Source organism: Alosa pseudoharengus, unplaced genomic scaffold (assembly GCF_046254945.1).
Source record: "Alosa pseudoharengus isolate Yale_2024_CS ecotype anadromous, Long Island Sound unplaced genomic scaffold, YU_APseudo_1.1 YU_APseudo_1.1_scf_20, whole genome shotgun sequence".
NCBI lineage: Eukaryota > Metazoa > Chordata > Actinopteri > Clupeiformes > Clupeidae > Alosa > Alosa pseudoharengus.
Window position 1 is genome coordinate 33,899,658 of NW_027468664.1, and position 15,637 is coordinate 33,915,294.

At 40.6% G+C, this 15,637-nt stretch overlaps 1 protein-coding gene, 1 long non-coding RNA gene and 1 other non-coding gene across 4 annotated transcripts; 1 reads left to right on the plus strand and 2 right to left on the minus strand.

Moving 5' to 3' along the window:
* Positions 1-600: 600 nt before the first annotated feature.
* On the minus strand, positions 601-10,701 carry tnni1d (troponin I, skeletal, slow d). The gene is made up of 8 exons (XM_076297154.1): positions 10,640-10,701; positions 10,367-10,412; positions 5,630-5,673; positions 5,501-5,542; positions 5,272-5,403; positions 1,350-1,439; positions 1,039-1,221; positions 601-921 (listed from the first exon to the last, which is right to left on the minus strand). The coding sequence occupies exons 3-8, from the start codon at positions 5,654-5,656 to the stop codon at positions 823-825; spliced, it is 573 nt and encodes a 190-aa protein (XP_076153269.1). The 5' UTR covers positions 5,657-5,673; positions 10,367-10,412; positions 10,640-10,701; the 3' UTR covers positions 601-822.
* On the minus strand, positions 3,130-3,202 carry trnak-cuu (transfer RNA lysine (anticodon CUU)). The gene has a single exon. It is a non-coding gene; the product is annotated as a tRNA-Lys (tRNA).
* Positions 10,702-12,600: 1,899 nt separating the features above from the next.
* On the plus strand, positions 12,601-14,851 carry LOC143136764 (uncharacterized). 2 transcript variants are annotated; one of them, XR_012989441.1, is made up of 5 exons: positions 12,601-13,093; positions 13,710-13,835; positions 13,979-14,085; positions 14,329-14,381; positions 14,490-14,851. It is a non-coding gene; the product is annotated as an uncharacterized LOC143136764 (long non-coding RNA). The 2 variants fall into 2 exon arrangements; XR_012989440.1 differs by having other exon boundaries at positions 13,947-14,085; positions 14,490-14,850.
* The last annotated feature ends 786 nt before the right edge of the window (positions 14,852-15,637 follow it).

Below are 15,637 nucleotides of genomic sequence, written 5' to 3' on the forward strand. Positions count from 1 at the left end.
ATTGGTTTTTGGAAGCATATTCAAAACCGTTCGCCTGTAACAACCAATCAAAATTGGCGGCAAAGCGGCCAAACAGGAAGTGAACTCATATCTCAGCAAGGCTTTCACGTAAAAAACCCAAACTCTGTACATTATGAGGCTCAACAAATTTGGTGACGGGGGTACTATAATCACAGGTGGTAGGCTCATGTCCCAACAAAGCTTTCATGTATCGAAACCAAACTTGGTACAAGGACTTGGGAGCCAACCCCGAGGACGGAAAATAAATGCAGTGACCGCTGACCACAAGGGGCGTTATAATTAGCAACACTTTCACGTATTGACACCAAACTTGGTACATGGACTTGTGACCACATTCTGAGGACGCACAATAAATTTGGTGACGTTTGACCACTAGGGACGCTATAATTCAGCATCCTGATGGCTTGTGGATAGAAACTGTCATAGTCTCTAATGTAACAACATTGAGTTGCCATGACAACTCCTGATTAACTGCTTGGCCCCTTCATTGCTGCTTGCAGCTGTATTTAATATTGGTATTCTGTATACGCCTGTACGTCATTACCACACAATAAATGAATGTAGTGCTTTGTAAATATATAAGACAAGAAGAACATGTGATAAGCTTTATTTCTTCCTTTATGTTTGGTTCCATCTAATTACAATTCAGTTTTCTATTTCTTTCACTCCACTGCTGAGGTCCTAACTATAAGCTTGAGTATATTTGGTGGACACATGCCATGTTGGTAGTGTTAAGTACAGGAGCCACTGCTCTTCCTCTTCATTCTCCACCTCTTTGTCAGATTTCTGTTCAGTCATTGTTCACTGACCACCTGCTGCATCAAACATTTTCTTCCTTCCCTCCATGCCCGACATCGCCTCCACATTTTTGCGCCAATCACCAACCTCACTTGTCAGTACCTGTGAAAGAACAATAGGGTCCTTACTTAGGCATCTCTAAGCCAATTTTTGACAGGGGGAAGCATATTGCTCTAAAAAAAGTAACACAAAATGAATGTAATTTTGTCCTTGTGGTACCTTCTCCTGTTTGATGTCTTCCTTCTTGACAGATTTTAAGTTGGCCCGGAGGTCCATAGATCCTTTATGTTTGGAGCCTAGTAGAGCTCGCATCATCTCATCTGCAGATACACGCACCTTCCTCAGGGCCGGTTTCTTAAACTTCCCCCCAAGGTCCTGTACCTTCAGTTTCAACTCACGGATCTGATACACATTAACACAAAAATCCACAAATACTTATTACAAATGCCAATACTTACTTATATATGCCCATTGCTAGATTGTATGAATTAATTAATTTCTTTGACTTTCATCCATTGCCTGTCACTCACATCTTTGTTGTGCTTTGTCACTTTTTCCTCACAGTCGTAACGCTCTTCATCAACCACGCCCATCTTTGCATGGAGCTGCTCACAGAGAGTCTTTAAAGAAAACACATATATTTTAACACCAGGAGATATTAACATTGAGATTTAAAATATTCAAAAAGTAAATATAATCAGTCTGCCTGACACTGATGTACAATTTCCATTTGCCATTTTCAAAAAAGTTGAGACGGTGTGTAAAATGAAAATAAAAACAAAATGTGATGATCTACAAATCATGTTACTAGAAAATAGGGCATAGACTACCTATCATATGTTGAAACTGAGGAATGTTACTAGTTTTGAATTCAATGCTAGCTCAATAATGCTGAGACAGGGGCAACAATAGGCAGCACAAGTTCTGAAACACAAGGAAGTTGTGAAGTTGTTAAACACAAGGAACATTCCACAACTTTCAAAATGAGGTTAATTGGCAACATGATTGATTACTGAGAATTTAACTCTGTGTGTTTGGAAACAGCTGGATTGGAAACAGGCAAGGATTTCCATTATCAATATCCATATCGGTTATCACTGGCCATCGCAGGAAACGACATTATGCAAAAAAGGGACAGAAATCTGGCAAACCTCCAGTCACTAAAACAGTCCTCATCTACAGGAGTCTCCTCCATGGGCTTGTGGAAATGCCAATCCACAGTCAACAAAATTGATTTCATTGCTGCCTATGCCAACCATTTTTCTTTGGAACTCTTTGATCTCACTGAGACTAGAACAAAGAACACTGCCACCCCGGCTGTGCTCTCCACTAACCTCACACTCTGGACAAGGAGGTGGGACAGGCCTGCTAATTTCCAATAAATGGAAATTCACTCCGCTGCTGCCTTCAAACAAATATGTCTCATTCGAATACCATGCTATCACAGTGATCGCCCCGGTTAAACTCTACGTTATGGTTATGGTTTTTATGGTTATGGAATAGCAATAATAAACAACAATGTCAATTCAATCAATAGCCTAATGAAAATAAAATGTGATGGTCATTTACCACCCACCAGGACAACTGGGTGGCTTTATGGACTAACTGGACACTGCTCTCCTCTGTCCCTGAGCATGACTGTCCGCTACTCGTCCTCGGCAATATGAACATCCACTTAGATGCCCCAGGCTCAGCGGACACCCTCATGGTGATGCCTCTCCATCTTTCCGACCACTTCTTCAACCGGTTCAATGCCAGCCTGACAGAGCAACCTCCAGCTACTCAGCAGATAGTCATGTTCCGCCGCAACATCCGCAACCTGTCTTCAACCCACCTCTCCTCTGTGGTCGCCTCCGGTCTACCTCCACTCAGCACATTCTCCTCTCTGGAGGTTAATGATGCCACAGACTCGCTCTGCTCCACACTGAGCTCATGTCTGGACAAACTGTGCCCTCTTACTACAAGGCCAGCTCATTCATTTATTTATTTATTATTTTGGGCATTACATATACTTTTTCTGTATTTTGTATTTTTCTGTATCCTTTTTATTCTTCTATAATAAGTATAAGTACTCTTTTGATTCCGTGAGGGAAATTTGGTCTCTGCCTCAGCACACAGTGAGGTGAAGCACACACTAATTCTGACGCAGTGAGCTGCCTGCTACAGCGGCGCTAGGGGAGCAGTGAGGGATTAGGTGCCTTGCTCAACGACACTTCAGCCGTTCCTACTGGTCGGGGTTCTATCCGACAACCATCCGGTTACAAGTCCTAAGCGCTAACCAGTACACCACGGCTGCCCCTAAAAGACAGGCGCCCAACGTGGAGCTCAAACCCACGACCCTGAGATTAAGAGTCTCATGCTCTACCGACTGAGCTAGCCGGTCTTAATAAACTACTTCCATTAAGGAAGAATTAAAGATTATTTTTGTCTGGTCGCTTTCTAAAGAGAAAGTTTATCCCCAGACTTGGCTAAGATAGAAATAAAGTAGTAAGTAGTAAGAAATAAACGTTTTATTATTCAAAAACGTTTAATTAAGTGAATGATATGCAAATGTATCATGGCTAGCCATAAGAGATAGATGTTTTATTAGTCACAAACTTGTAAGTGATTAATATGCCATGTTTGAGTTACGAACTAACCCTTTAAGATTCTTTGAGTGCTGTGTCTCCTCATTAGAAAGTCTCTGCTAACATCACATAGTTACTCAAAGGTACTCTGGGAAGTATTGTTCAATATCACAAACTGTGATTCACAATCACCTGTGCTTATGAGTATAACATAAACAAACAACGGAACAAGTCCATTTTTTTATCTTTCACTATGTTCAGTGATGTCATAACATTCTCCTGGGGGCTCTCGCAAAGCTCCCACTTCAAAGCCCGAAGTTCCCAGTTCAGGTGTGACATATGGAGCTTTCCTTTTGTCTCGTAAATCCCCCACCCGAGTTGGAAAGTGTAAATTACCCAGCTTTCTTGCGGCATTTTATGACGCCCCCTTTACCTCGGAGTTCTTGAGGGTACCCCGAGGGCCGATGCAATGCTCACAATAGATTACATTGCTTGTTCAATCCGGTCACCAATTCATGCATCACACAATCTTGCTGTCCGTGCAATACAATGTAATGATTTGTTTTCCAGCCGGTTAGCTAGAGGCTACATGTAGCACAAAACAATAACAATGACTAGCCTCCTGCTAATGCCCCTCTTGGCTCGAGAGAAACACGACAGCACTTGTTGAAATAGAAATAGGCGAAATTGAGTTACTACATTTTTTTTTTTTTTTTTTTAAATTCACATTGATCATACCCAGTAAGGGAGAATGAGGGACGTGTTCACGTGTTCTCGTGTTCATGACCAGTGTGTTTCAACCTTTTTTGTGCCACGGCATACTTTTGACACTTAAAATGTCCCATGGCACACTAACATCCTGTGTAAAGAAAAAATTAACATACCATAGCCTAAAATTTCAAATAATACACAGATATGGCCTTATTATGGCTTCTATGCAAGACCTGCTCAATAAAACAAGCGCCCTCTGTTTCATGTGACTATATCTAATTTAATTGTTGTTATGAACTGGATATGTGATGATTCTGTGAATACTGGATATGGGCCCCTGTTGTACAATGCCTGCATACCACAAATAGTGCAATCATACAATCAATGAGAGCATGTGGTTATAAATTCTTTGATGCAACAGATGCTTTTCTGGACCAGTGAGTGAAATTTGGGTAATTTTCTGCGGCACACCTGATGATCTCTCATGGCACACTAGTGTGCCCCGTCACAGTGGTTGAAAAACACTGTTCTAGACCAATGTCCAGCACCAACGAGACAGCTGCTGCCCTGGTGGCATCCATGTTCTTCCCAAAAAGACTACAAACCCCAGCGTCCGCGCTAGCAACTCATTCGTACATTTCTGTGAACCGAACACCATGTCGTCCATTATCCCTTACATAGTTAGGCTGCTAGCCTGCTACACTGTCAAAACGGTCCCAACCATAATCACAATAATCCTAGTCAAAGTGAAGAAAATCCCAGCATCTGGATTCTAATCCCCCATGTGAATAATCATGTTGGAAAATTGACATATGGTGGCTCTCTGTCTTGTATAAAACATGTAGCCTAATGTACATCAGACCAGTAGCCTACTTTCAAAGGTTACGCGAGCAGACACACACAGGCATGGACATATGGACATCAAACACCCTCATCCCTCCAACTGGGTGTGAGAATGTGAGGATAAATATGACATGCACACAACAAATATTTGTTTTTGTAATTCACCTTGTGTGTGTAATATTGCATTTTGAAATACTGTGTGAAGTTGCTTTAACTATGAAAAAATATGTAAATAAATATAAAGAGTTTATCTGAATCATCAAGGAGTCTGAATATGTAACTCTACAGGATTAGCTGATATCTCTCCTTTCTCACAGCACCTTAAACTTACCTGTAAGTCTTTCATAGAAAGGCCAGAAAGCTGTAAAGGTGGCAGCTTCTCCCCAAGGTATCGTTCCTTCTCATCTTCCCTGTCTACCTTTTCTTTTTCCAACTCCTCGATGGCTCTTGCCAGAAGCATCATCTAATAACATCAGAGATGGTAGTCATGGCAATGTAGATGAGTAAATTACAATGCTACTGTATATGATGAAGCAATCATATAGGAATGGAACACAAACCTTCAGGGAGAGCTTCCGTGAAGCTGAGATTTTAGATTTTGGCTGTATCAAATTAAGAAAAGACAGCACATATATCAAGCAGCCATCACTGGAGAGGGTATAAAAGAAAACATGATCATGACCAAATACCTTATCCATTGTTGCCTTTGGATTCATGGTGACTGATCACGTGTCTGTAAAAATAATGAAATATTAATGTCAGCTTATACTCAGCTAATGCTCAAGGGCACAACGGTGTAAGCCGGGAATTTAACAACTTTTTTTTTACTCTTTTAAAACCCACAACTTTTTCTACTGCACTGCTAGCCAACTTCCTTAACCACTGCGCTACCACCACCCAAATATTTGTAATATCGGAAATCATTTGTGCAGTTACAAATCAGTTAGTTATAAATTGTGACAAACTGAAGCAAGGAAGGGGCAGCTATAATTATAGGGTGGGTAATGAAGCAAACGTGGCTGTCATGAAAAGGGACAATAACAATAACAAAGCTGCCACTCTAGCTAGCTTGTGCTGCTAGAAGGCTATTTAAACGCCCAGTCAGGCATTTCTCGAGAAAAGAAAAGTTGCAGTTTCTTGTCCAAACATTGTGTCACAATACAATGTCCATATGGGAAGAGTAGACCTTGCTGACATGATGGTGGCCTTGTACAGTACCCCTGAAAAATCTCATCAGTGGTGCCTCTTTGGGCAAACTGGGCTGATACAGTATATTCATTAATAATAGATGGCTGCTCTACCCCCAGGATACCAAGGTCTTTGGTGTCATGAGCTCTCTCTCTGCCTGGTAACACACGCTGATTGAATCCCATTCTGTGCCACTTGGCTGCCTGCTCTCTCTCTACTGTCTGATTACCTCCACCTGTTCCTACTCTGCTCCACTCTACTCTCCGCTCTGCCTAATCACCTCCACCTGTCTCTGCTCTGCGCTGCTCTATCTCACCCTCGTTAACCTACCAGCTGCACTGCATTCACCACTCATCATGCCCTGTATATAAAGCCTTGTTTTTCAGTCCACACTTGTCAGACCATCTGCAAACCAGCACCAGTTACCTGCCTGTCTTGGAAAACGCCTCTGACTCTTTGCCTGTGAACCTGGACCCGCTCGACTACTTCTTTAATCTCTAGCCCTGGTAATCTTGACCTGCCTTTCGTCTCTCTTCTACGATATACCGTCTAGCCCTTGACTGTACTGCTGCTTCGTTTCAATTGAGTGGTCCTCGTCCTGTTTGGTGTCTGACACTTTGGTGTGCAAAAGTACAACATGCTCAAGCCATTCAGGCTGGAGGTTGCCGATGCTCTCCTCTTTGCTGGATGGATCTCCTACCAAAAATGTGGTGTTCATCTGTGCATTGTCACTGGGAAAAGCACACGCAACTGCTTCCTCGGTTGAAATGAAATGGTTGGGAGTATTCATGACATATAGGCTGTGATATGGGATAGTCAGTGGAAAAACTTGCAAAATCAGGTTGGACCCCTTAAAAAGTAAGTTGATGTTTTGGGCACCCTTAGGATATGTAGTCAACTTAGGCAGTGGGAGTTTTTTTTTTTTAATTGCCATATTTCCAAAATGGTCGCCAAAAGACTTGGATGAGAAATAAGAATAGCATATCTAATGAGTCAATTCTGATGGTATTGCTGTCAAATCATAGGTTTTCTGGGATGCTGAGTCCATTTCTGAGGTGAATGAAGAGGTTGGGGATCAAGTTCATATTGCATTTCAGGCCCAAAATGCAACAAAAAAACATGATCTTTGTTTGTTATTCACTTGCTAACTAAAATTGAGAGATTTGGTTGTAGTGTTAGTCAAGGTCATTTTATCAACTGGATTTAGTCTAGGGCTGCATGATTTGGGCAAAATATCTAATTGTGATTTTTCTGACAGATATCGTAATTGCGATTTGTGATATGATTTTTGAATGTAAATGAATTGACTGACTTAAATATTCCAAATGTCTCTTGAAGTTGTGCAACTTCTGATTGGTGAGCATGCCTAGTGCATTAGAAGCACAGGGCTCCAGAGGTCTGTGCTTCTCTGGACACCTGTGACAAAGTACCATTGTTTGGTCGAAAATAGCTAGTTCCATTGTTCAAAACACTGTCCACTGTTAAAGGCACCCTTAAAAAATGTTTGACCTTAACATAATGTTTCCAAATTCATTTTGATGGCACATAACCTCATAACATGACGAATGGCACTTCTGCCATTGTCTGAGCGGCCCTCTGTAGGTGATTACTGTTAAAGGGACACCAGGCAAGCCTGAGTGCTTTTTCTCTACAAAGCTCCCCCTAGCCCTCGCTCAGTCTGAAGTGCTTTTACTTTTCTTTGCATCTTCCGTCAAGGGTTTTCGCTGCTTCTTCGCCGGCTCTGCCATTATACACACGTTTGCAACAATCGCTAGCTGGGTTTCGTTAGCCTGCCTCTGTGCTGGGGATGCAGGATGTAAACTGATCCTGCTTCTCGCGATGTCTGAGACTTTGTGAGACTGAAGGTCGCGGGTAGGATACACCAAACTTGCAAGCGGGATATTCTTCCTACAGGCAGTAGTGGCGGGCGAGAGAGTCTTCATTCGCTCTGTAATGAGTCATTTAACCATATACCAACTTACGAAGATGATTGATTAACATGAAAGCATTGCATTAATAAATGAGTGGATTATTTCAGCCTTGCTCACGTGCAGGCATAAATGAGTGGATTATTTCAGCCTCGCTCACGTGCAGGCATAAATGAGTGGATTATTTCAGCCTCGCTCACGTGCAGGCATAAATGAGTCGATTTGGTGGACGTAGCTTTGTCATCAGTGCAACCTCCGTTGTTCCACCCCTGTCCTCAAGAAAAATGAATGTAAATTTAAAACATTATGAAAAGTGAAATACTCAGTTGGAGGGTTTGAGGTATGAATATAAAGGGTCAAACTAATGCAATTAAATTTTTGACAACCAAAAAATATCCATGAACGAAGCAGAAACGACTACTCTAGACCAGTAGTTTCTATCACCAAACTTTCCACCCATGTTTGCAATTGAGCGTAGGAACTACCCTTTCTAGAAACATCAAATCCAAGAATGATTGTTCTAACTCCAAAGATTTCGATGGAGGTTAGCCAACTACCCTTTTAAGAAACGCACACCAGAATGACTGTGAAACTCATAATGCTGTGCTTCTCAGGCAGGCATGCTCACCAATGAGAAGTGACAAAGTCAAGGAGGATGACATGAATATAAAAATCATATGTGAATACATTTACTGTGCATGATTATTTGTAGTCTTTGCCATTAGATAATTGCAATGGTTTATATTGCAATTGTGATTGAACTACAATTTTCTCAGTTTTAGACCTGCATATGTTATTCTATTGGTCTAGTAGTATGTCAGAGATGGGCTACAAAGTCAATATTCATTTAACAATTGCCCCACAATAATTTTGAATAAAGTTCTAATGATGGTCTATATGACATAAAATATTAGGCTACCTCTGCTTGAATACAATAACCATTTTTAAAAAACATGGCCTAGCCTAGTTTGTTAAAAACAAGACGTGTGTCACGCTTGATGTCACGGTGTACTGGGTTAAGATAATGTTGATTGATAATATTATGTGCCTACAATGACAATCTGAAACAAACAAAAAATGACTGATATCTCAATTAACCACCATGACATGACACAAATAATGTGTTAGCACATAATGATATCAAATATCTCCAGAGCTGTTTGAAGAATCTTCATCAAACTATTCATAGTTACTTACTATAAGGGTGTGTTGAACAAATAGTTACTCAAGGTTGTGGGATCAAAAATCAAGGTTGAATGGGGTCATGCACAGAAATGGATATGCAGTGTTTGCAAATCTCTGAAGCAGTTTGTAGGATCTTCATCAAACTTAACACTGAACTAAAATAGGTCATGGGCCAGAAGGGGCTACTACCATGAATTTGCTTTCTTTAATGGTCAAGGCCAAAATGTATCAGCCACATACTTATACCTATATACAATACAGAACTGGTGTGCATAGCAGTGGTTCTCAAAGTGTGGGACAGGCCCCACTAGTGGAATAGAGACATGACGAGGGGTGCGAGGAACAGGAGGAAATAATAATAATAAAAAATTGTGCCTATTTTTAATTATGCTTTTCTTTTTGACAAGGACGATCGTAGATTCAAAACAAAACAGCCACACACAAACATAAGTCATAGACCAAGATATAAAGTAAAATAACATCCGATCCAGTGGACCGAGACGGGAAATGTAACTTGAAACCAAAATGCAAAAAAAGATATTTGAACATTACCGGGTTAATGGGGTCAAGTAGGGCTTGAAAATTCCCCACCTCCAAAGTGGGGAATGACAAAAACAGTTTGAGAACCACTGGTATATAGGAAGGTGGTACATATTTCAACTCGTGTTAACTCAGGTTTAGAGGGTGTAGTAAGGCTTTAAGACAATATAATTTAGGATTTAAATTAGCAAACAGAATTTGCTTCATCATTAGATTAGCTTTAGTAAGACTTCTGACTTGTCATTTAAATTTGAGTCCTGTAAGTGCTGACACCTCAGCACAAACTGGCACTAATTCAGCAGTAAATGAAATAAGAAAGAGCTATACTTCTTCAACTTCTTTGAAGTCACAGCTTATGTAACACGCAACAAAACAAATACAATAATCATGGTGACATTTTTTTTTTGTATGTGTGTATGTGGATATATGTATTTTTTTACTTATTCCATCTTGGTGAGACACTTATTTAAATAATGAAATTAATTACAGACAGATATTGTAATAATTTTAAGACAGTTAACATATCATTTTGGAAACCAATTAAAATGTAATCTGTTAAATAAACACTTTTTAAAAGTTACATACTTATCTTGGAGGTGCTGTATGAAGATCCTGTAATAAAGTTAACTGCCTGAAATAACAGAAATCAGTGGTTATCACAATGTTTTCCAAGCATGTAAAAACTTCAAAGTAATGAATCAAACATAAACATAAAGAACTCTCCAAAAGAAAATTCCATTAGTACTTAATGTCATATTTCCAGTCACTGTGTAAATGTACACTGTCAATAAAAACACATAAACACTGTACAAGTTAGTGCATGTCAAGTATACTTTGAAACACAAACACACACCGTACCCTGGTTCTCTTCAGCAGGTAATCACCAACAATGAGAGCAGAGGAGGACAACAGGTGTTTAAGACCATGGAAGCTTATAGTCCTGTTCAGCCACTGGATGACAAATATAGTATATGATGTCTGCTGTTCTGATGCTGGTTAGCCCTTAGGCATGAAACATTAGCTACTGTAAGACTGTGACAATGCAGGGTGCATCTAAGAATACACTGTGACCATCATATCTATGGCATTGTCAGTGGTGAAACAGTGGTGAAAATAATGAAAGTAGTGGGCTATGTTGCAACAGGAAACCAGACAATTTTAGTATTTTTAAGTCCAGACTTCAGTTCAGTTCAGTTTAACTTTATTGTCCCGAAGGAAAACTTGTCTCGCAGTCAGGTACACATAAATAGCACAAGATACACACAGACACAAGATGAGAAAAAAGACACAGGTTAATATAAGTTAAGAAAGTTAAGAAACTGTCTTATCAATCTATTTTTTTGACAGATGCTCATCAGAATAGTTGGTAACACTTTCTATGAAGGTTGTATTTATAACGCCCTATGAATGCATTCATAATGTTTTATAAGGTGTCTATAAAGCATTGTAATGCTCATTATTACCATCTATATTCACAAGTCGTCATAACCAACTTCATGATGCATTATGACAGCTAATTATGAATGATTATAATTTTAATCTGAATAATGCATTATAAATATGTCAAGATCTGCCTACTCACTTGTCAGTTTGATGATGCATCATAACTACTTTGCTTTGCTAAATGCGTATAGTGATGCATAAAGAGTTTTAACTTCTACTGTAGTCCTATATATCTATAGCTATAAGTATATGTAGCCTAATAAACTTATAATAATTTATACATTTCCCTACAGCACACAATTATAAACAGCTATGCGATATCATAAGTGCTATTTGTCAGCTCTAAGTAAAGTGACAAGAATATATTATTAACAGATATAAGTTTACTGAGTAATTAAAGGGTGCAATGAACTAAGTATCGAGTCTAGCATCTTTACCCCATATGCACAATATTATAAATTACTATGTTAATGTCATAGGTGTTATTTGTCAGCTTTAGGTACAGTAGAGCAAATGAGGTGTTGTTATAAATAGATATAAGATTATTATAAACAAATATGAGGCACAATGAAATGGGAGCCTGGACAGTAAAGACAAAAGGAATGCATTTAGTTCACCTTATTTTCATTTAAACCAAAGGTCTATTTTGATTCGAACGATCTTTCATAATGACCCAAGATAGATTTCAGTGGCATTGTGAGTTTTATGTAAGGGATAATGGACGACACGGTGGTCTGTTCACAGAAGTTAATGCACTGTCGAGGTTGTAAAACGGCCCCGACGCGAAGCGGAGGGCCGTTTAAACCTCATAGTGCTTAACTTCTGTGAACAGACCACCGTGGAGTCCATTATCCCGCTTATTCCACTGTTGCCACTTGCGTTGTGTTCATTTCATGTTACAATTTAAACGTTTTAATCGCTAAAACTGTCTTGTTTGTAGAACTAATTTCTTCCGACACATATCAACTAATTTCTCAACTCACAGGACAAACTGCCGTTACTAGTTCTAAATGGATGGTTGCTACTAAAGGTGTTCGAGTCGTGACTCACTCGGATCTTTCACCCGTGTCTTTAAATTAACCCATGAGTCGCGAGTCTCTAGTATCATTAACTCGGATCAGTTGAGTCCTACTACAATTCAATCTAAAACGATAAACAGGGCCACACAAACCTCTTGCAACATTAGCTAGCCTCCTAGCCCTAGCCATCGTCTGCCAAAAATGTAACAATTTCGTAGGCAACCACAACTCCACAAATCAACTGCAACTGAGTGAGCAGGCAGTCCGAGATAACTGGTTAACTTCCCGCAGAGCCGGAAACATTGCAGACTCACAGACCATGGGACTCAGATTGGAGCGGCTGAGTAGCAACCCAGATAGCAAGCATAGTCGGCCCGATTCTGGCTGAGTGCTGGCAGTGTCGGCTGAGGTCCGAGTCGGCTGAAGCACAGTAAACACAGTCGGCCCGATCCTGGCTGAGTGCTGCCACTGTCGGCGGAGTTTCAAGTCGGCTGAGGCACTGTCCCCTTGAATGGGCCGACACTGACACGCAGTAGTTGGGCTGATTACTGAGTGTCTTATTTGGCCCGATTGGGGTTTGATGGGCTACTGCCAGTTTTCGAATCAATCTCGGCAGACGGATTTCATACAGTGTGTGGCCCGATACTTCAGGAACGAACAATGATCAGTATCGCGGCTGTTGGCGGCAAAAATGAAACATTTAGCGACAGCCGGACGCTAAACGTACATGGCCCAATTCTGTAAAGTGACTGTCGGCCCATTACATGTGGAAGAGCCACGAGCAGAGCAACTGTTAAGTTTGAAACCAGCAGGACGGCGCGAAACTGTCTCGTTTTGGACACTGCCTGTGGTAAGTAACTTTACCTTTACCTGTTATTGCATGTAAATCATTATGAATGTACGTAGGCTTATTATTGCAGACAAAGTTTAACAAGTAGCATAACAAGAATGGGTGTTTCAATCTAACCCCCTTGACGATGACGAAGCTAGCGGTAACATACGTTATGATTTCTTAGCCTACTTTGTTGGCCTAATTACCGTTAACGTCAGTGTTGGTGGTTAGTCAAAAACGTTCAGTGCTGTAACGTTAGCCATACTTGCATAATTATGTGGTTTTCAAAGAAAAGTGTGATCTAATCATTTCAGAAATAGCTTAACAGTTAACCAGTATTGCATGACTTAAAATATTGCGATTGGTAATTGGGCATTTCATCGTTATCTATCCAACTTCAGGCACTGCAGGCAGGACTGAGACTGTATGCCTTAAGAGAGTGTGTGTGAGAGAGAGAGAGAGAGAGAGAGATGGTAGCAGGGTGGGTCCTGTCCTGGTCATGTAAAGCTCATCAAAATCTGTATTTTAAGGTCGTTCTGTATTTTGTACTGAGGGGTTGTTTATGATCATGTAATCATTTTGAACACATATACTTCCATTAACCTAACGTTACTGTGACTTTTTTAAAATGTAGCCTACACCTCAGAATCCAGGCCACACTGACCAGAGACCTGCCCTGCACTCCTTTGGATGAAGAAGGGTACCCGTGTGTGTGAACCATTTCTTGTGTTGGAAAAACAGGAGACCTGAAGAGCTCTTGGTAAGATGTACATTGATTTAATAGAATAAGTAATACTTTTTTGTTTAGATGAGCCAAATCATAGGAATCAGCTTTCATCTAGGCCTGTGTTTTGTGATGTGTCATTTTTAGATGCTTTTGGTTTGCCTCATCCATTATGTCAGCAAAGAACTGGAGTGGGCAGGAAACATGCGCTGTTGAAAACATGGCCAACCAACTGGAGCACCCACAAGGCTCTTGTGAAGGAAGTCCACAAGCCTTTGTGCTTCAGGTCTGTATGTGTTGACAAATATGTCTTGCTTTTGGTTATTGTCATTGGTAATATATCAGCATTTAACAATCACACAATGTCAATGTTGCCCAAAATAACTACCAGGGAGGTGTTACCAAGACAGCTGCAGAGTGGCAAGACTGGGCTTTAGTAATATTTAGTCAGACAGTAAAGGATAAATAGTTTAATGTTTTTTTTCTTTTCTTTTGAAATTACATGCTGTCCATGCATCTCAAATTGAAGGATGGATGGAAAGAACTCTGATCAACCCCCACAGAGAGCTGAGGTGGCTATCTGTAAGTATATTTGAGTGGACAAACAGAACTTCTCTGACAGATGACATGTTGAAATCTTGCTTTAGACCTCATAATGATCTTATAATATTCTTTTATTCCTAAATGCAGTTTGGAGACACCCCCGGCTGGTAGTGCTGCTGAAACTGGTGGAGGCAACAATGAAGCGGCAACAGAAAGAGAAGGCAGGTGGCAAAGGTTTCTGCTATTGAAAAATACTTTGAGAGTGAGTATGTGTGCATGTATGTAGCTGGGTAGGTCATGGTACATGGTACAAAAATACAGAATTTAAAGTAAATTCTGTAAATGTTTAATGTTCATTTAGAATAATTTATTTCTTTGAATCATTATACAGTTTTAAAATGTTTAATTGTTTGTGTTTTTGTATATGAAAGATGTCGATTGTTGTAGATAAAAGTAGATTGTATATTTTAACTTGTTTAATTTTTTAAAGTGTATATATGTAAAAGCTTGTATAATTTTTAAATGTTTGTTTTATTTGCAAGGTTGTGTTTGTCAAACTTGTTAATAAAAGTAGCTTGTGCTTTTAATTACTAGTTCTGGATTTGTGTTTATTTTCAAGTACTTTTGGTAGTTAATGGGCCACATGTGGCCCGGGGACCCAGCCGACATTCAGCCAACACTCAGTCAGATCAGTTTTATAGTGCGTGGGCCAGTACAGGCCCAGAGGCCCAGCCGACACTCAGCCAACACTCAGTCAGATCAGTTTTATAGTGCGTGGGCCAGTACAGGCCCAGAGGCCCAGCCGACACTCAGCCAACACTCAGTCAGATCAGTTTAATAGTGTGTGGGCCAGTACAGGCCCAGAGGCCCAGCCGACACTCAGCCAACACTCAGTTATATAGTGTGTGGGCCAGACCTGGGCCGACAGAATGCATGACAGTCATTTCACAGTGTGTGGGCCACACCTGGGCCAACAGAAACAATGAGTCATTTCACAGTGTGTGGGCCACACCTGGGCCAACAGTTCCAATAAGAGTCATTTTACAGTGTGTGGGCCAGACCTGGGCCAACAGAAACAATGAGAGTCATTTTGCAGTGTGTGGGCCACATCTGGGCCAGAGGAAATTCTTTGTGTCAGTTATCAGTAACTGGGCCATTGTTGGGCCGGAGGCCCAGCCAGAACTGGGCCAACACTCACAAAACCCTGAGGCAAGGTAGTGGGCCAGAGGTGGGCCGGTCAAATTTTGCTATCTGGGAATCCGGGTTAGTCGGATCAGCCGGCCGGTTAGGCTACG